Source organism: Triticum dicoccoides, chromosome 3A (assembly GCF_002162155.2).
Source record: "Triticum dicoccoides isolate Atlit2015 ecotype Zavitan chromosome 3A, WEW_v2.0, whole genome shotgun sequence".
NCBI lineage: Eukaryota > Viridiplantae > Streptophyta > Magnoliopsida > Poales > Poaceae > Triticum > Triticum dicoccoides.
The window spans coordinates 387,219,950-387,237,571 of NC_041384.1; the positions used below are offsets into that span (position 1 = coordinate 387,219,950).

General features: G+C 50.3%; 1 protein-coding gene across 1 annotated transcript; it reads right to left on the reverse strand.

Annotated features, from left to right (window-relative positions):
* Positions 1-10,914: 10,914 nt before the first annotated feature.
* On the reverse strand, positions 10,915-17,370 carry LOC119268273 (probable serine/threonine-protein kinase PIX7). The gene is made up of 6 exons (XM_037549865.1): positions 16,868-17,370; positions 13,462-13,799; positions 13,232-13,367; positions 12,697-12,833; positions 12,492-12,615; positions 10,915-11,874 (listed from the first exon to the last, which is right to left on the reverse strand). Exons 1-6 carry the CDS (start codon positions 17,055-17,057, stop codon positions 11,366-11,368), a joined length of 1,434 nt encoding a protein of 477 aa, XP_037405762.1. The 5' UTR covers positions 17,058-17,370; the 3' UTR covers positions 10,915-11,365.
* Between the last annotated feature and the right edge of the window lie 252 nt (positions 17,371-17,622).

The following is a 17,622-nucleotide window of genomic DNA, read 5'->3' on the forward strand; positions in this document are numbered from 1 at the left end:
ATTGCAAGGGTGGCATCCAAAACCAACGCATAAGAGCAGGGAGATGGCATCACCTCTGGGTGGTCGGCCCGGCTCCAGCTGATAGGTTTTTCTGACCAGTGCATGTGCTCGGCAGGGTTGGCAGCGACCATGCTGACTTCCTGGTGCTCTCGGCGTTTGCTGCGCCGGTCTTCGGGCTGGCTTGTAAAGACGATATAAGCGGCATGCTCGTCGGGGAACTCATCGTGCACGGCTCCGACTGCAGGCCGAGCGGTCGGCGGCGGAGGAACCGGAGGCGGCGGACCGGCAGGCGGAGGCGGCGCGAGCCCTTCGCCTTTGGAGATTCGGGTGAGCCAGTGGCACTTCCGGGTTGTGTGGTTCGACGGCTTCGCGCCACTGTGGAACTTGCATGGGGCGTCGAGAGTTTGCTCGTAGGAGAAGGCCAGCTGCCAAGCCGGCTTGCCGCCCCTCTGCTTCTTGGGTGCGGGCCGCCCTTCGGGCTGCTCGTCTTCGACTGTGGCCACCTGCCGACTGGTGGAGAGCGGCACGGGGCCCTTGCGCTTGTGGTTGTTCTGGTGTGGGCGTTGGCTGGAGTCCCCAGCCGGCGTCTTGGGCGCCGGGTTGAGTACTTTCCCGGACGCGTCTACCCGGAGCTCGGTCTTCATTGAGGAGTCGGCGGTGGCGTACTTGTCCGCTATGTCCAGAAGCTCGTCGAGGGTAGTCGGCTCATCGCAGAGAAGCTTGTGCTTGAGGAGGGTGCCTTCTCGGCACCCAGCAGTGAAGTATTCTATGGCTTGCACCTCGTGCACCCCTTCGCAAGAGTTGTGGAGCTCGGCCCAACGCGTGAGGTAGTCGCGAGTGGACTCGGCGGGGCCTTATACACACAAGGAGAGCTGTCTGGGCTTGGGAGCCCGCTTGTAGGTGCTGGTGAAGTTGCGGACGAAGGCTTCTGTGAAGTCTAGCCAGTTGTTGATGCTGTATTGCTTGAGGCTGTTGAGCCAGGTCCGCGTCGTGCCTTGCAGCATGAGGGGCACGTACTTCACGGCAACGCGCCTGTTGCCGTTTGCTATACTAACCGCCATGGAGTAGTCGATCAACCAATCTTCCGGCTTCACAGAGCCGTTGTACTTGGGCGTGTCTCTTGGGAGCGAGAACCCTTTGGGGAAAGGCTCGTCGCGGATGCGGGGGCCGAAGCAAGGCTGGCCGACATCATCTTCTTCTTCCAGCGCCAGGGATCGCGCTAGGCGGTCGATCCGATGGCGGGCGTCGTTCTCGCCGACCCCTTCGCGGCCGCCTAGTCGGCCGCTGAGAGTTGGATGCGCAATAGGCGGTGGGGTGGGATATCTCTCCCCACGGGGCCGAGGCGGAGGCGGGTTGCCCCGCCACTCCACGGCCCGGGGATGGCCTTCTGCGTCTCGCTCGATGGAGATTCGGGTTCGGCTTCGGCTGGCAGCCAGCTCTTTCTCGTGCCGCGTGCGGGTTTTACCCGCAGTTGGCGTCCAGGACGTCGCGCCGTGATCTCGGCGCGGGGGAGGGCTTTCCGCGTGGGCGTCGGCTTCGTGCCGCTGCGCGGCCGCATCGATTAGTTGCTGGATGCGTCTGGTCATGTGGGGGAGTTCTTCGGCCCCCAATCCGTCTAGCTCCTCTACGGCCGCCTGGGTGGCACGCAGGTTCTCAAGTGGAGTGGCGTAGACTGGGCGGTCGACTCCTAGCGTGTCGGCGACGACAGCGCCGCGCTGTCTGACAACGCCGCCCCGGCTGGGCCTGCCTGGGGGCAGCGTGCCAAAGGCGGCGCGGTCGGCTTCGCGCCGGTGGGCCTCAGTGAGGCATCTGATGGAAGCCAACTTCCGGCCCTCCGCGAGGAGGGCGAGGCGGCGAGCCTCCAGTGCTTCGGCATCGGCATCGGCCGGGAGGGGGATGGACAAGTCATGGACCGCCGCATGCGGGGCGTCGTGGGCGCTCTCGTCAGAAGCGTCGCCGTGGCCGATGACCATCACCTCGGTGGTGACAGCGTCATAGCCATCGGCCTGGGGAAGCGGGTCATTGTAGATCATGACGTCGGTGGGGAAAGTGTCGAGTGAGGCCGTGTCGGAGTCGACATGCATTGGATCGGTGGAGCCAAACAACTCCAAGTCCACAGTAGGCTCGCCGAAGACGCGGAGCTGGCCGAGGAGGTTGACGAGGTGGTCGGTGCCCGCGTCAGAGGCGAGCTCGTCGGAGATGAGGGTCTTGTCAAGGAGATCGGCGAGGCCGCTCGCTGCACAGACATTGGTGACGCCTTGCAGCGCGTCGTGGCAAGCGCCATCGGGCGTGCCGGGCAGGCTACGCTCGCTGGGGAGGAAGAGGGTTCCCGTCCAGAATAGGTCTCTGGGCGACGGTGCACCTGGCCCCACGGTGGGCGCCAAATGTCGGGTGGTAGGTGTGACATATGCCAACGGGTGGCTTATCATTGTGGGAGCCAGTAAGACGTCGCCGGTGCCTAGAAACGGGATGAGGCAAAGACATGCACGCCGGCGAATCTTACCCAGCTTCGGGGCTCTCCATGGAGATAACACCCCTACTGCTGCTCTGCGGGGTCTCCGCATGATCACTAGATGAACAAGTAGCTACACGATGCTCCTTGAGCTGTTTGTGAGAAGAAGAAGAAGAAGAGCACGGCTAGCCCTTCTCCCCTCTCTATGTGGTGTCTAGAACTAGCTTGGATCAACCCTTTGCATGGGTGTCCCGGGGAGTTTACATAGGCCTACCCCCCGGGGGTACAATGGTAATCCGGCTGGGCGTGGGGCCCAGCCGTCTGTGTCTACACTCGCCGGCTTCTGCGCCGGCTGGTGGGTCCCGCCGACTGCCGGCTCCTTGGTCGACAGGCAGGTCCCACTGTCCAGGGCCTTGTTGGTGGCCGGTTACTGTTGCTCAATCCTGGTGACGAGGGCTTCGCCGAGGTGGGCGTGGCTACAGTGCCGCCGTCCGGCGGGTGATCGCTGTAGCCTCACCGCGTCTTGTCTCCTTAATGGGGCATCTCCTTCGAGGAAGGTGGCAATCCGGCTATGGAGAGCCGGCTTTGTCTTGGGCCGACTGGGGGAGGCCTGGCCGCCTTCGGGTGTCTCTCTACCCGAAGGGGCCCACCGCCCGTGGGCCGCACTGGCAGCCCATCGTGGATGACATCAGGGTCAACGTGGCAACAGTGCCGCGCCGGACAGGCCATGGCCACCCGTACGGCGCACTGTGCCAGGCGTGCTCTGGGATTCGGGGGTGGCAGGCTTTACTGTAGCCACGCCCCGTCACATCGCCGTTATGTGGATGCAGACTTCAAGGGTATGATCTTGACCGCTTTGTGGGAGCCGGCTTCTTGGAGTCGGCCTTCTCGCGGCCGCTTTCTTCATGAGGGCTAAAGTCGGGTCGCCTTCCTATAGCCGGCCTGGGAGACAGCCGGCAAGGGGAAGGCGGCCCCACGTCTTGGATTCTTGAGGGCCGGATCGGCTCGTAATTTTTCAGAAGAACCAGGGGGTGCCGGCTAGGCTACCCGTGGTCATTTACTCCGACAGTTGCCGATGTCCGTGTGTTCGACTACATTAAAGATGACCCCTCCTTCTTGCCAGAGCAACCAGGCAAGCCCCCCCCCCCTGATCAACCCGATATCGCCTATTCTTCTCTCTACTGCTTGCATTAGAGTAGTGTAGCATGTCACTGTTAGCTTGTCTTTGCTACTACTGTTGTTACCTTTACATGCAATCATAAATGCTTAGTATAGGATGCTAGTATTCCATCAGTGGCCCTACATTCTTGTCCGTCTGCCATGTTATACTATCGGGTCGTGATCACTCGGGAGGTGATCACAGGTATATACTTATACATAATATATGATACTTGTGGTGACTAAAGACGGGTCGGCTCGAAGAGTACCCGTGAGTGATTCACGGATTGGGTCTGAAAGGACGTTTGTCCCGACGGCCCTCTGAGTGGATCTTTGTGGCGGAGCGACAGGGTAGGTTGAGACCACCTAGGAGAGAGGTGGGCCTGGCCCTGGTCGACGTCCGTGGTTATTTCAAAATAACACGCTTAATGAGATCTGGGTATTTGATCTGAGTCTGTCCATTGGCCTATACGCACTAACCAACTACGCAGGAACAATTATGGGCACTCGACATTGTGGTATCAGCCGAAGCCTTCTTGACGTCAGCGACTGAGCGGCGCGCGCCGGGTTGGACTGGAATGCCTGCTCTTGTATAAGGGAGGCTAGGTTTGCTCGCCAGCCGCATACGCAACATGCAGGTGTGCAATGGGCGATGGGCCCACACCCCTGCGCCATAGGATTTAGACCGGCATGCTGACCTCTTTGTTGTGCCTATGTAGGGCTGCGACGTGTTGATCTTTCGAGGCCAGGCATGACCCGGAAAAGTGTGTCCGAACAAAGGGGATCGAGCGTGTTGGGAAATGTGGTGCACCCCTGCAGGGAAGTTGATCTATTCGAATAGCCGTGTCCCTCGATACAAGGACGACCCGGAGTTGTACCTCGACCTTATGACAACTAGAACCGGATACTTAATAAAACACACACTTTCAAGTGCTGGATACAACCCGGTGATCGCTCTCTAATAAGGCGATGAGGAGAGGATCGCCGGGTAGGATTATGCTATACGATGATACTTGGTGAACTTACCATCTACTCTCTTCTACATGATGCAAGATGGAGGCTGCCAGAAGCATAGTCTTCGACAGGACTAGCTATCCCCCTCTTATTCTGGCATTCTGCAGTTCAGTCCACCGATATTGCCCCTTTTACATTGATACCCATGCATATGTAGTGTAGATCCTTGCTTGCGAGTACTTTGGATGAGTACTCACAGTTGCTTTGCTCCCCCTTTTTCCGCATTTACTTTCTTCCTGGTTGTCGCAACCAGATGTTGGAGCCCAGGAGCCAGACGCCACCGTCGACGACGACTCCTACTACACCGGAGGTGCCTACTACTACATGCAGGCCGCTGATGACGACTAGGAGTAGTTAGGAGGATCCCAGGCAGGAGGCCGGCGCCTCATTCGATCTGTATCCCAGTTTGTGCTAGCCTTCTTAAGGCAAACTTGTTTAACTTATGTCTGCACTCAGATAGTGTTGCTTCTGCTGACTCGTCTATGATCGAGCTCTTGTATTCAAGCCCTCGAGGCCCCTGGCTTGTAATATGATGCTTGTATGACTTATTTTATTTTTAGAGTTGTGTTGTGATATCTTCCCGCGAGTCGCTGATCTTGGTCGTACACATTTGCGTGCATGATTAGTGTACGGTCAAATCAGGGGCGTCATAGGATGACTATATTCGGACACCGGATGAGTTCCGGGGGTCACCAGATATATATCGGAGTGCCGGAAGGGTTAACGGAACCACCGGAGAAGTAATGGGCCTTATTGGGCCTAGGGGAGAGAGAGGGGCTGCCAAGGGCTCCCCCCCATGGGCCTAGTCTGAATTGTACTAGGGGGAGGGGCGATGCCCCCTCCTTCCTTCTCTTCCCTCCCTCCCCTCCTTCCTTCTTCTCCTAGTAGGACTAGGAAAGGGGGGAGTCCTACTCCTACTAGGAGGAGGATTCCTTCCCCCTTGGCGTGCCTATGAAGGCCGGCCGGCCTCCCCCTTGCTCCTTTATATACGGGGGCAGGGGGGCACCCTAGAACACACAAGTTGATTGTTTAGCCGTGTGCGGTCCCCCCCTCCACATAATTCCACCTTGGTCATATCATTGTAGTGCTTAGGCGAAGCCCTGTGTCGGTAACTTCATCATCACCATCATCACGCCGTCGTGCTGACGAAACTCTCCCTCGGCCTCAACTGGATCAAGAGTAAGAGGGACGTCACCGAGCTGAACGTGTGCAGATCATGGAGGTGCCGTGCGTTCGGTACTTGATCGGTTGGATCACGAAGACATTCGACTACATCAACCCCATTTCATAATGCTTCCGCTTTCGGTCTACGAGGGTACGTAGACATACTCTTCCCCTCTCGTTGCTATGCATCTCCTAGATAGATCTTGCGTGATCGTAGGAATTTTTTTGAAATACAGCGTTCCCCAACATCTTCTCCTTGCGTTAGTTTTCTAGGGGTATTTCCTAGTCGTGAAAAGAATCTGGTTACCATCTGGGGAGGAAGTGTTTGAGGAAAAAAAACCGTGGGTTGGAAACCGTCTGCAGGTTGTGGCATGTACCCATGTGAACCAGTAGTAATCCAATGCCCTGTGGAACTTGATTGCCAACTGATGGTGGCTTTCATGACAGGACCTTCCATTAGTCACTTCGAGATCACCAGAGTGTGTCCGAGAACCGAAGCATGCAATAGAACGGGGTATCCGACCATGGAGGCCCAACCCCTATTGTCAGAACTGGCGACAAGAGTTGGGATCGCAACAGAGTCTGCCCTAACCGACGACATGTTTGAAGTACTGGTACGGTGTTTGAAGTGCGCAACTTCCCCTCTGGCCTTTGTTGGGAAATTATTCCATCATAGCATTTTATAAGGAACTCCCTCGATAAATACTGAAAAACCAACATGGACTTCTCTTCGTGAATCTCGTGATGGAGCTCCACCACACAATCCACGTATACGATTTCTTTTGGATTGTGCCGCCATTACCCTCGAACTACCATGCTGCCCACCGAATGGGAAAGCTCGTTCGATCGAATGATTATCCTAGGCTTCTTGGGAAAAAAGGGGAGGTGACAGTTTTCATGTAATATCAGAAAAACTAGGGCTACCCGATGCATAACCTTATGGCTCAACAACATGCTCAACCGAATTGAAGGGTCATCCACTCCTGAAATCGCACTGAGCCAAACACCCCAGGAATGAAGTTTTGACATCATCAGTAAGGCTGAGAACAACAGATTTGTAAGATTAAGGCGAGTATACCCTATTTTAACGATATTTCACTATTCTAAGGTCGCACGGTGCTACTTAAGACAAAGGAGAGTTTCTACAATAACCCTACCCCCTATAGTGCCCATGCCAGGAAGGACGTTTCTATAACGTGGGTAATGAAAGCACTATCCGCCGCATCGTACTGTCGCGTTCCGTGCTCGATGCTTTCGACAAAGAGGAGGGATATGAGATTCTGATCGTGACATTCCAAGATAATGAATGAGATCATGGAAGGCGAGAAACCTTTTAGCAAACACTCCTTAAGATGCAGAAAATGGGACGTGTCGAGTGAAACTACAAGTAGAAAAAGCATTCAGTTGAAATGATAATGTCCAAGATGTATATCTCATGTCTCAAACCATGGATTATGGTGGTATTTTGGGGAACCATAAATACAGTCACCATACTAGTTCTTTTGAGCTTGTAGTTTAACAAGACGGTTTCACTCCATATCTGGGAACGAGTGTTCTTGGCATACGGGAACGTATCTGGTGCACCAAGGCAATTGGTGCTACCGGTGCACCGGACCTCGTTGCACATTCAAAAATGTTCAAAAAAATCTGGAAATAATTTAGTGTACCGATACAACATCAATGTATCTTTTCACAAAAATTCAAATCAAAAATCAAAACAATGGTCAAGATACAAAAATGACAAATTTGACATCAATGAGCTAATGGGCCAAAACTGAAGCCTAACTTGTGTTATGTATTATTCAGTGTCAAATTTGTTATTTTTTATCTCGAGCAATGTTTCGAATATTGATCTAAATTTTTGTGACAACATACATTTATGTTGTGTCAATGCACTAATTTTTCCGAATTTTTTTGAACATTTTTGTATGTGCAACGGAGGACTAGTACACCGGTAGCACCAATTGCCTTGGTACACCAGATACATCCCCCTTGGCATACACTTGCATGAATCTATGGATTAACGCATAAATAACTTTTTAATAGGAAGTACTTGGCTTTTTCAACACCCTGAGTATCTGATCTCAATGCCAAGGAGGTGTTAAGGTGCTTGTTGATTAGGCGTTGACCAGGGCAAGGTCCGCACTAACAGTGTGAGACCCATCGTCGGCCCGCCCTATCTTGATGATGAAGGAGTTCTTCTGCTTGGCCGGCCTTACCAACAGCCCTAGATCCATGAACGTTGGCTGCAGCATGGCCCCGGGTCTCGAGACAGCAAGCTGGTGTCCGCTAGCTCCCCAAAGGTTGCTAGCTTCCTCTGTCCGGGCGCACTCGTGAGTAAGAGCATAAATCTCCACTACGGTGTGCGCCCAATGAGCCACCATCGCCTCGCGGACCCGGGCACTACATATGTTGAGGTAGAAGGCCGTGATGATGGAGGCAGTGGGCAGTCCTTCAATCTCGTCCTCCACTTGACGAAAGCGCCACATGTGCTCCCGAAGTTGCTCGCCTGGCTTCTTCTTAAGGTATTGAAGTGAAATGTAGGTAGGGCGAGCCACTATGAGATCCTTTCCCCAACGAGGGATCTTGGCGGCAGTCACTCGGGGGCACCGCCTCCCTGCCTTCGGGGGTGAACCGCACAGTCCTGGGGTTGCCAAATGTGGGGTCCTTTCGAATGCAAGGCGGGGCGCCCTCCTTTCGCTGGCAAGGATGAAGATTTTGTGGATGCCCAGTGTGCGGGGCCGCAACTTTAGGCAACCAAAATGCTAAAAAAAACTTTAGGCAATCGTACTTTGGTCATCCTCACCTCACGATGAAGAAGCTGATGACGATGAAGATGGATCTAGCGTCAAGAGAGACGTCGGCAGCTTTATTGATGTAGATCTGCACGAGCGCCCCCTGCATGGCGTGCCAGATGTCGAGTGGCATGTGCAGAACACACGTGTGACACCCTGGACGGATGACATACTTTTGCTAGTTCGGGGATGGGGCGCGAAGGTGAGGACCTACACTACTAAACTATACGAAATGGACACGATGATTTACCCAGGTTCGGGCCGCATGGTTGTGTAGTACCCTACTCCTGCCTTTTGTGTGTTTCGTAGGTGTATTAGAGCTACAAGTCCTTCCCGGGAATGGGAGGCGTAGTGTGCTCCTACTGATGTTCTAATAAGTGTCCAACCTTGTTCTACTTGATCTTCTTCTACTCATCGTGTTCCTCTTTTTCCCCTCCTCTGGTCTGGCCCTCCTTTTATATTCCAAGGGGTACCACAATGGCTTCGAGGCTAAGGAAGTGGTCTAGGTCCAACCAGGTAGGTGAGTACATTAAAAGATGCTCAGGTGGTAGGGCAACAAGTATCGTAGCATCATCCGCATAAAGAGATGCTCGGGTGGTAGGGCTCTTCCGCCAATTGGGTGGAGCTTTCCTTGCCAAGTGGTCGTGGCGAGGATGTGGTGAAGCGGGTCAATGGCGAGAACAAAGAGCAGCGGCGATAGGGGGTCTCCCTACCGCGGCCCCTTGCCATGATTAATAGGATCACCCGCCAATCCGTTGAGAAACACTCGAGGGAAGCCGTTGTGACGGAGCATGTCCATGAGGAAGTCCCACCTAACCGAGTCAAATGCCTTTTTGATGTCAAGCTCGAAGAGCAAGGTTGACTTCTTGTTGCAATGAAGGCGTTGAGCAAGATTCTAAACATACAAGAAATTACAATGGATGTTTCTCTTGTGGAAATTTTCATGATGGAGGTAAAATGCCATTGGACGATGGTCTTCTTGTGCTCATGATTGGTAACCCATCCTTGGACATGCTTGAGATGGAGGATATTTTTTCCTTCCCCGATGGTTGATGCGGAGATGAAAATATTTTGTGTTCGCATATCCCTCTTTGAGACTGGTGATCCTCGAGCACTGTCGCTTGCGAGCTCTCTCCATTGTCGCTAAGCCAATCACCCTTCTTTTTAACATTTTCCTTAGGTCCCTCTCATCCTAGAGAGCACTTGAGTTTCTTGGGCCGTATCGAGGCGAAGAATGACCTCCAAGGCCATGTGGAGCTGAACCTTGGAGTTAGAGAAGATGGACCTACTCCAAGCACGAAGCCGTTGACCAGTATTCTTAAGTTCGTAAACAACTGGCAAGGATCAGAGCGGTTGCAAGGCCCGCTCCACGCCTTTTGCACTACCGGTATGAACCCAGGCATCTTGGTCCAGAAATTTTCAAAGCGGGAGATTTGGGTCGGAGAGGGCCATCTTCGTTCGCCAAGAGCAGAGGACAATGATCGAAAAGGGAGGATGACAATGCATGAAGAATGTGGTTTGCGAAAGCAAGGTCCTAGTCCTCATTACAGAAGAAAGAATCAAATTTACAAAAAGTTGGATGGGGCCGCTCGTTGCTCCTAGTGAATTTGCGGGTTTTGTAGGTGAATCTCCTTGATCTCATAAGAATTCAGGGCTGCTCGGAACCTGGTGATGCAGCTATGATCCGCATTCGGCTTATTTTTATCTTGGGCACAGCGGATCTGATTAAAATCACCGTTGACAAGCCACGTCACCCCTTCAGTCGACTTCTCATGAATAAGCTCCTCGAATGAAGAATATTTCAGGTTTGAGCGCATCGGTCCGTAGATCTTGAAGGTGAGGTTGGAGGTAATAAGAGTGATCACTTGTCACTGAAGGTCAGGTTGGAGGAAATAAGAGTGATCACTTGTCACGTGGCCCTGACTTTGTGGGGCCTGGACGCCAGGTTCGCTGTCCAAACACAGTCAATCGACCAGTTAGTGCTCTTGGCAACTCGCTTACTGAATCGGTGTTTTCGGCAAACTTCTATGAAAACGATGGTTTTCCGCACTGTCCAACACAACTGCGGTGGTTTTTGACAATTTTACTTGTTTCCATCGTAAGTTGGTGCTTGATTTCCACCTGATATTCTCTCCGGTCACTGCCATGATGCCACCGCCAGCCCCGTGCTGCCTGAATGTGACCCACCCAAAAAGGAAACGAGACAGTGGTAACATCACAAGCACCCGGAGTAATGGCAAGTGCCAGCGATAACCATGCATGTTTATGGATTTGATCTGGCAAATGTACCAGGACCTGAAAGCGAGCCCTGTCACCCCCATCAATAGCACATGCAACTTAAATACTAGGCCGCTGCCATCGCTCATCATGGAAGCATGATATGATGGCGAAGACGACGTTTGTCTTTCATTTTTCTTTAACAAGTAAAAATCTGCTCTGAATAAGAGACGAGAGAGCCATACATGCACTAGGCTCTTCTTCCTGTGCCGATGGTTGATTCTCCAATCAGGGGAGTTTCTAAGCATCCATCTGAGCATTTGTTCAAATGGCAAACAAAACCCTGTCTGATTCCCCCCTCCCAAGTCAATGTTCCCAGAGTAATAGATACAGAAGCAGCTAAAAAGCTAAGCAACGAGAAGAAATCTTCACTGCGGAATTCTAATCATCCTTGAGGGCATCTGTCTATCCACGGCAACGGGGGCCACAGCCAATGCACGCGCCATTCCCCATCAGTGCTGGACGAGAACCCAACCTTGAACCACTCATGATGAACAGGTGAGTCTTAGGGCTGTTTGCCGTTGGGCCTTGGAGACTGGCGGTACGGAGAAGCGTGCGGACCATACGAGAGGCTCCTCATTGGCTGCACTCCGTTCCGTGCAAAGGTGCTCTGTGCCTTCATGCTTTGGCTACCATTTGGGTTGCCAAGGCTTGCGGCACGCTCTTGGCGCATGGACTGGAAGAAGTAGGAGGAGCTAGCCATGTCTTTCAGGTTTGGAAGAGGCTTGAGAACTTCCACCACTTGGCTCATGAGAGGCCTAGCCTTGGGATCCCGGCTAAGGCAAGCATGTGCCAGCTGAGCCGTCTTCTGAGCGCCTTTTATGGAGAAATTTCCCTCTAGACGGGGATCTACGAGCCTATAGAATCGCCTTCTTTCTCCAAGATAAGGGCGTGCCCATTCAACCAGATTGTGCTCCCCGTTTGGCCTGTTCTTGTCCATTGACCTTCTGCCCGACATCATCTCTAGTAGCACCACTCCAAAACTGTATACATCGCTCTTTGATGTCAGGTGACCTGAGCAAGAGATGAACTTATAAGCAGTAGAACATGCGAGGGAATTCAACAAGCTACACGAACCGAATAAAAGAATGAGTGGTAACTTGTCTATTTTCTAGGAGATTCATTCAGCTTAGTTGACCCAAAATGGGCAAGATTATCTTGAGCCTGTGAAATTATAATCATATTTCTGACTACCTCAGAGCGGAATGAATTCAGACGAACAGCTGTTGCACAACCCACAGCAGCACATGGACTGCCTTAAATATCCGTAATCACCTAAATTATTATGTTATGCAATAATAGCATCCACATAAATGCGAAGGTGGCCAGAAAGGTGCAGGCCCTAAAACACTCCACACACACACCATCCTTGTACACAGTCATTATAATATAGTTGCTAGGTTATAAGCCTATCAATGTACCTATCACCTATCAAAGGAAACATAACGCATTGTTTGTCGGATAAGTATGTATGAACTTCAGTCTATCTAGCATACATTGAATGATTGAAGTATAGGACACACTAGCAGTAACTGGACAGAACAATAAGGATAACATCATGCAAGATTTGCTCCAATTTTCAGGACAAGTTGAGCAGTAGTATGATGCAGGACAACAACTGATCGACTCACCTGTCATAACATACTCAGGAGCTGCATATCCATATGTTCCCATGACCCGAGTAGAGACATGTGTCTTATCACCCTCAGGGCCATCTTTCGCAAGTCCAAAATCAGAGAGTTTTGCATTGTATTCCTGGAAATAAATGTATAAGAAATGGGCAAATGTAATAGTCTGAATGATCATGGATTATCGGTTCTCAGTATAGTTGCATACCGCATCCAAAAGAATATTTGAAGTTTTGAAATCCCGATATATCACTGGCCTTTCAGCTTCTTCGTGAAGAAATGCAAGGCCTTTTGCAGCACCAAGTGCAATTTTCATTCTGATAGCCCATGGGAGCGGAAATGACCCTATTTAGTACAATTATTCAAGACAGTTATTGGACGAATACAAGACACTACAGAATATAGTTGTAATAAAACTACTCCCTCCGATTCAAATTAATTGACGCAGCTCTAGTACAAAATTGTACTAGAGCTGCATCAATTAATTTGGATCGGAGGGAGTAACAAATTTAGGTTTCGTCAAATTTAGCACACAAGCAGAATTTTAGCAATGGAATAAAAAGTTAGTAGTAGCAAACAATAAGTAACGAATAATACCTACGAGTCGCATTCGACCAAGAGTCTAAGAGTAGAAGAGAAATATGCCATGTATTAACTATTTCAACAAGGGTAGATGTCCTGACAGAGTGAAAGTCTGCATCATATGTTATATCTGACTAAGAGTAAAACAAAACAACACTTACTCCTGAAAAGATGATTCTCCAAACTTCCGCGGGGCATAAATTCGTATGCTAGCAACCGTTGGTCATCTTCAATGCAGTAACCAACCAATTTCACTAGGTGTGGATGTTGAAGGTTTCCAAGGAAATCAACTTCTGCCTGAGAACACATAATGATAGTTTACTTAATGAAGCAGTTAAAGCTAATACCATAATGTTTCGTGTGCTGCATACCAAAGAAAGTAAAAACATACCACCCACTCCTTATGCCCCTGAAGCCCATCATGGTTGAGTGTCTTGACAGCAACAGTTAATCCTGTGCCAGGTTTCATCGGAGCAGTTCCATTCTCTTCAATCCAACCTTTAAAGACACAACCAAAACCTCCCTCACCAAGAAGACTCTCAGGTCGAAAGTTTCTGGTGGCGCACTTAAGTTCATTGAACGTAAATCTACGCAGTTGGGCTGCTAGTTTAAGTTCTTCTCCAACTATGGAAGAAGGCGAGATGCTTCCAGTGTTGCTGGATGTTGTCGAACCAGATGCGGCTGGTGGAGCTGATTGATCCCAACAACTACGATTTACCTTTTTGCTCTCTGCACAGTAGACATTAACCATTAGGAGATCAATGCCTGATATAATTGAAATTTGACAAAGGTAGTGCCACAGAAATATGTGAATCCTTGCTTCTGAGTAAAACATCAGAAGCTGCAAAACAATAGCTAATGTGATAGCAAAAAATTTATGGGACTAAACAACAAGGCTGACAGTCTCTCTTATAAAGTAAAAAATACTACCACTAACTGTAAGATGGTCAACATTTTTTTCTCAAATAGGCAGAAGAGCTACGTATCATTGCATTAAGAAGGAAAAACACAATCCAACAAACACACACACCCCTACAGGATACAACACAAGCGCGCCACTGACTGAAAAACTACCTCGACCAGGACACTACTAGGTGGCCACAGCAAGCTGCGCCAAACCGCAAGAAACAACAGGTGCCTCTAGCTCCCGCAAAATTGTTAACAGGCCCATATGGTAAGCAGGTGCAGCGTGTGCGATGACACAGGGCCCCTAAAATTTTGAGGCCTCAAAAATTATCTTAAATGACAATTAATAGTATTAATCAAGAGAATATCTAAGCAATGCTTCATCTCATGTGCAACATTCCAACTTCCAAACGCCGACCAGTTCCAAGGCCAGCCAGTACACAAGCACACGCCTTTCTCTTGACCTCTCTCTCCATTTAAATCACAATTAATAGTATAAATCACCGCTCAGTTTCCACTAAAAAGATCACCGATAACTTTTTTTAAGGAAAATCTCCGGTGCATCATACTAGGAACTAGCACAACCTATATATTCAGCTATTCTTCTCCAGTTTTTCCGTTATCTTTGAAACAATTATTGGGAAGATTATGTTTATAGTATGATAAAATAAGTAATAATATTCGTAACTAGGATTTTCCATAAAAGGGCCTTATTTCATACTCCCCCCGTCCCACAATATAAGACTAGCTTGCAGAAACATCTTATATTATGGGACGGAGGGAGTACTATTTTGCACTGGCCCCCAGATTCTCGTGTACGGCCCTGATGGTCAACATGACTTATATATTTCTACTTCTTTAATGTGGATCAGGTATGAGGCCATGTGTAAGTCTAAAAAAAGGGCAACCTGGTGCATGTAGCTCCCGCTTGCGCAGGGTCCAGGGAAGGGTCCGACCACTTTGGGTCTATAGTACGCAGCCTTTCCCTACATTTCTGTAAGAGGCTGTTTCCAGGACTTGAACCCATGACCTCATGGTCACAAGGCAGCAGCTTTACCACTGCGCCAAGGCCATGTGTAAGTCTATGGAATTAAAATCCAATTCTGCACCAAACATGACGGTATGTCCAGAGTTTATACAGCAGATGACTTTGTGGGGTCATACATTTTAGAAAGGTGGAAATGTTTTGGGTGCAACTCAACTGAATCAAATAGTCTGCTTGAACATAAGATATAAGTTTTCTCACTGAAGTAAACTTTAAATGCTAAAGGTATAACACTAATAACACAAAATGCTTTATAAGAAAATAGAGCGTGTGACAATTTGAAGTGACTTGATACAAAAATTATGACATAACCATCAATTACAGGCACCCTTTATATTTTAGTTTTGTCCATAGACCATAACTATAACTAGTGTTTCCTGCTTGAGCATTTCACTTGACACTCCCTTTGGACATATCCGTTTGTTATTCTGAAGCATGCATAAATGGAACCCTAAATGTTAAATCTCGGAACAAAAGTTGCCTTCTGTACTTAATTACAGAGAAATATCAAATATGCATAATGCCACATGGCCAAACGGTAATTAATTGTATGCGTCTACAAGCGTATAGACAAAAACAGACAAACATTGAATTTAACGACATTTGGGCGTCCCTTCAGTTCCTCCTAATCAGTTATCACCACTCCTGCAGCAACAAAACATCACCTTGCATTTTACCTGAGGTACTCCTGCTTCAACCACTACAGAGTCCCCTATTACCAGCAACCCGCAAACTTACCCCGACAAGTGCAAGCCACGCCCTTTTATACTAACAATTTAACAGCAGGCTCCCGAAATTGTCGCTGGAGCAGCAGCCCATCACGGATACGGCTCGATCTTAGCGAACCAAAGCGAGACGACGTGGGATTTTTGACAAAATCGAACGGCCAAAAGCGGCGAGAACTGAAGATCCAACGGCTGTCAACGCTAATAGCCTGAGATGGATGGAAAGTTGCACAGTTTTAATGCCTCTAAATATGCATAACACCACATGGCCAAACGGTAATTAATTGTATTGCGTCTAAAAGCGTATGGACAAAAATAGACAAGCATTGAATTTAATGACATTTGGGCATCCCTTCAGCTCCTCCTAATCAGTAATCACCACTCCTGCAGCAACAAAACATCACCTTGCATTTTACCTGAGGTACTCCTGCTTCAACCACTACAAAATCCCCTATTACCAGCAACCCGCAAACTTAACCCCACAAGTGTAAGCCCCGCCCTTTTATACTAGCAATTTAACAGCAGGCTCCCCAAATTGTCCCTGGAGCAGCAGCCCATCACGGATACCGCTCGACCTTAGCAAACCAAAGCGAGGCGACGTGGGATTTTTGACAAAATCGGACGGCCAAAAGCAACGAGAACTGAAGATCCAGCGGCTGTCAACGCTAATAGCCTGAGATGGATGGAAAGTTGCACAGTTTTAATGTCTCTAGATGGGTAATGGCAGCACTCCGACATGGCACAACATTCAGTTTACATCAACTCATGTACCACTGTGTGTAAATTAAACAGAAACATCTCATCTCATGACACCCCACACCATACCAACCACTCTTAAATGATCCTACCACCCACCAGAGCACACCAACACATCCAATTTCATCATAGAACGCTCCCATCGCCATCAACTTAACTTCAAGAGATATAGAATAAAAAAGTTCAGGCCTCTGTCATCTCGAGTGCTAAAACACAAGACACACAGCACCCGGGCAACCAATCAAACATACGGACGAGCATCAGGCATGGACAAACGCGAAGGCGTAGGCTGCTGCTAGTGCTGGAGAGCAGGGAAGCAGACCAGAAAGTGAACGCGATGTCTAGGAGGAGTGAGAGCATTTTACCGCCGCCGTTGGCGCAGGCGCCGCTGGTGGAGGAGTCGACCTTGGAGCCCGAGGACATGCATCCGCCGCCCAGTCGCGGTAGCCGGATCCAGCAACCAGTGGGAGGCGCCGCATCGTCCTCGTCCATTGCCGCCTCCTTCCCCTTCCGCCGCATCACATCCTGCCCCCGCCGCGTCCCCTCCTTCCCCATCTCCTATCCAACCCACCCGCCGCCACCACCCCGCGCACCGACCAACTCAGCAGCAGCGTCCCCAATGCTTCTCAGCGCGGCAATGGAAGCCGCCCGCGCGGCCTCCGGAGGTGAGCATCGGGGCGGGGCGGGCGGAAGGGAGAAGCAGGGAAGGAACTAGCAAGAGAGAGGGTGAAGAGGGGTGGGGGTGTCGGGGCAGGGCGGGCAGGGGAAAGGGTAGGCTGCAGTGCAGGGAAGGATTCGGGCAGTGCGGGCAGGGTAGTGGGAATTTGCCAAAGACCAAAGACCGAGGGCTGGGCGACGACGAAGGAGGAGGCTGCGGCCGGAACGGTGGTCGCTTCTTTATGGCCTCCTTCTACACGAGGAGCGCCCGTTTCTGATGCGATTTAGCCCAACGCCCCTCTGAAATATACGCATTTCTTTCTCTATCCTCACTAATGGGGATTCGCTTTATTTTGTTCAACGAGTCAAAACCTAGGCCCTGTTTGGACCAGCGTTTTCGTTTCAAATACCTCCGTAAAAATTACATCTCTTGGTTGGTTGTTTTAACACCGTATCCGTCCGT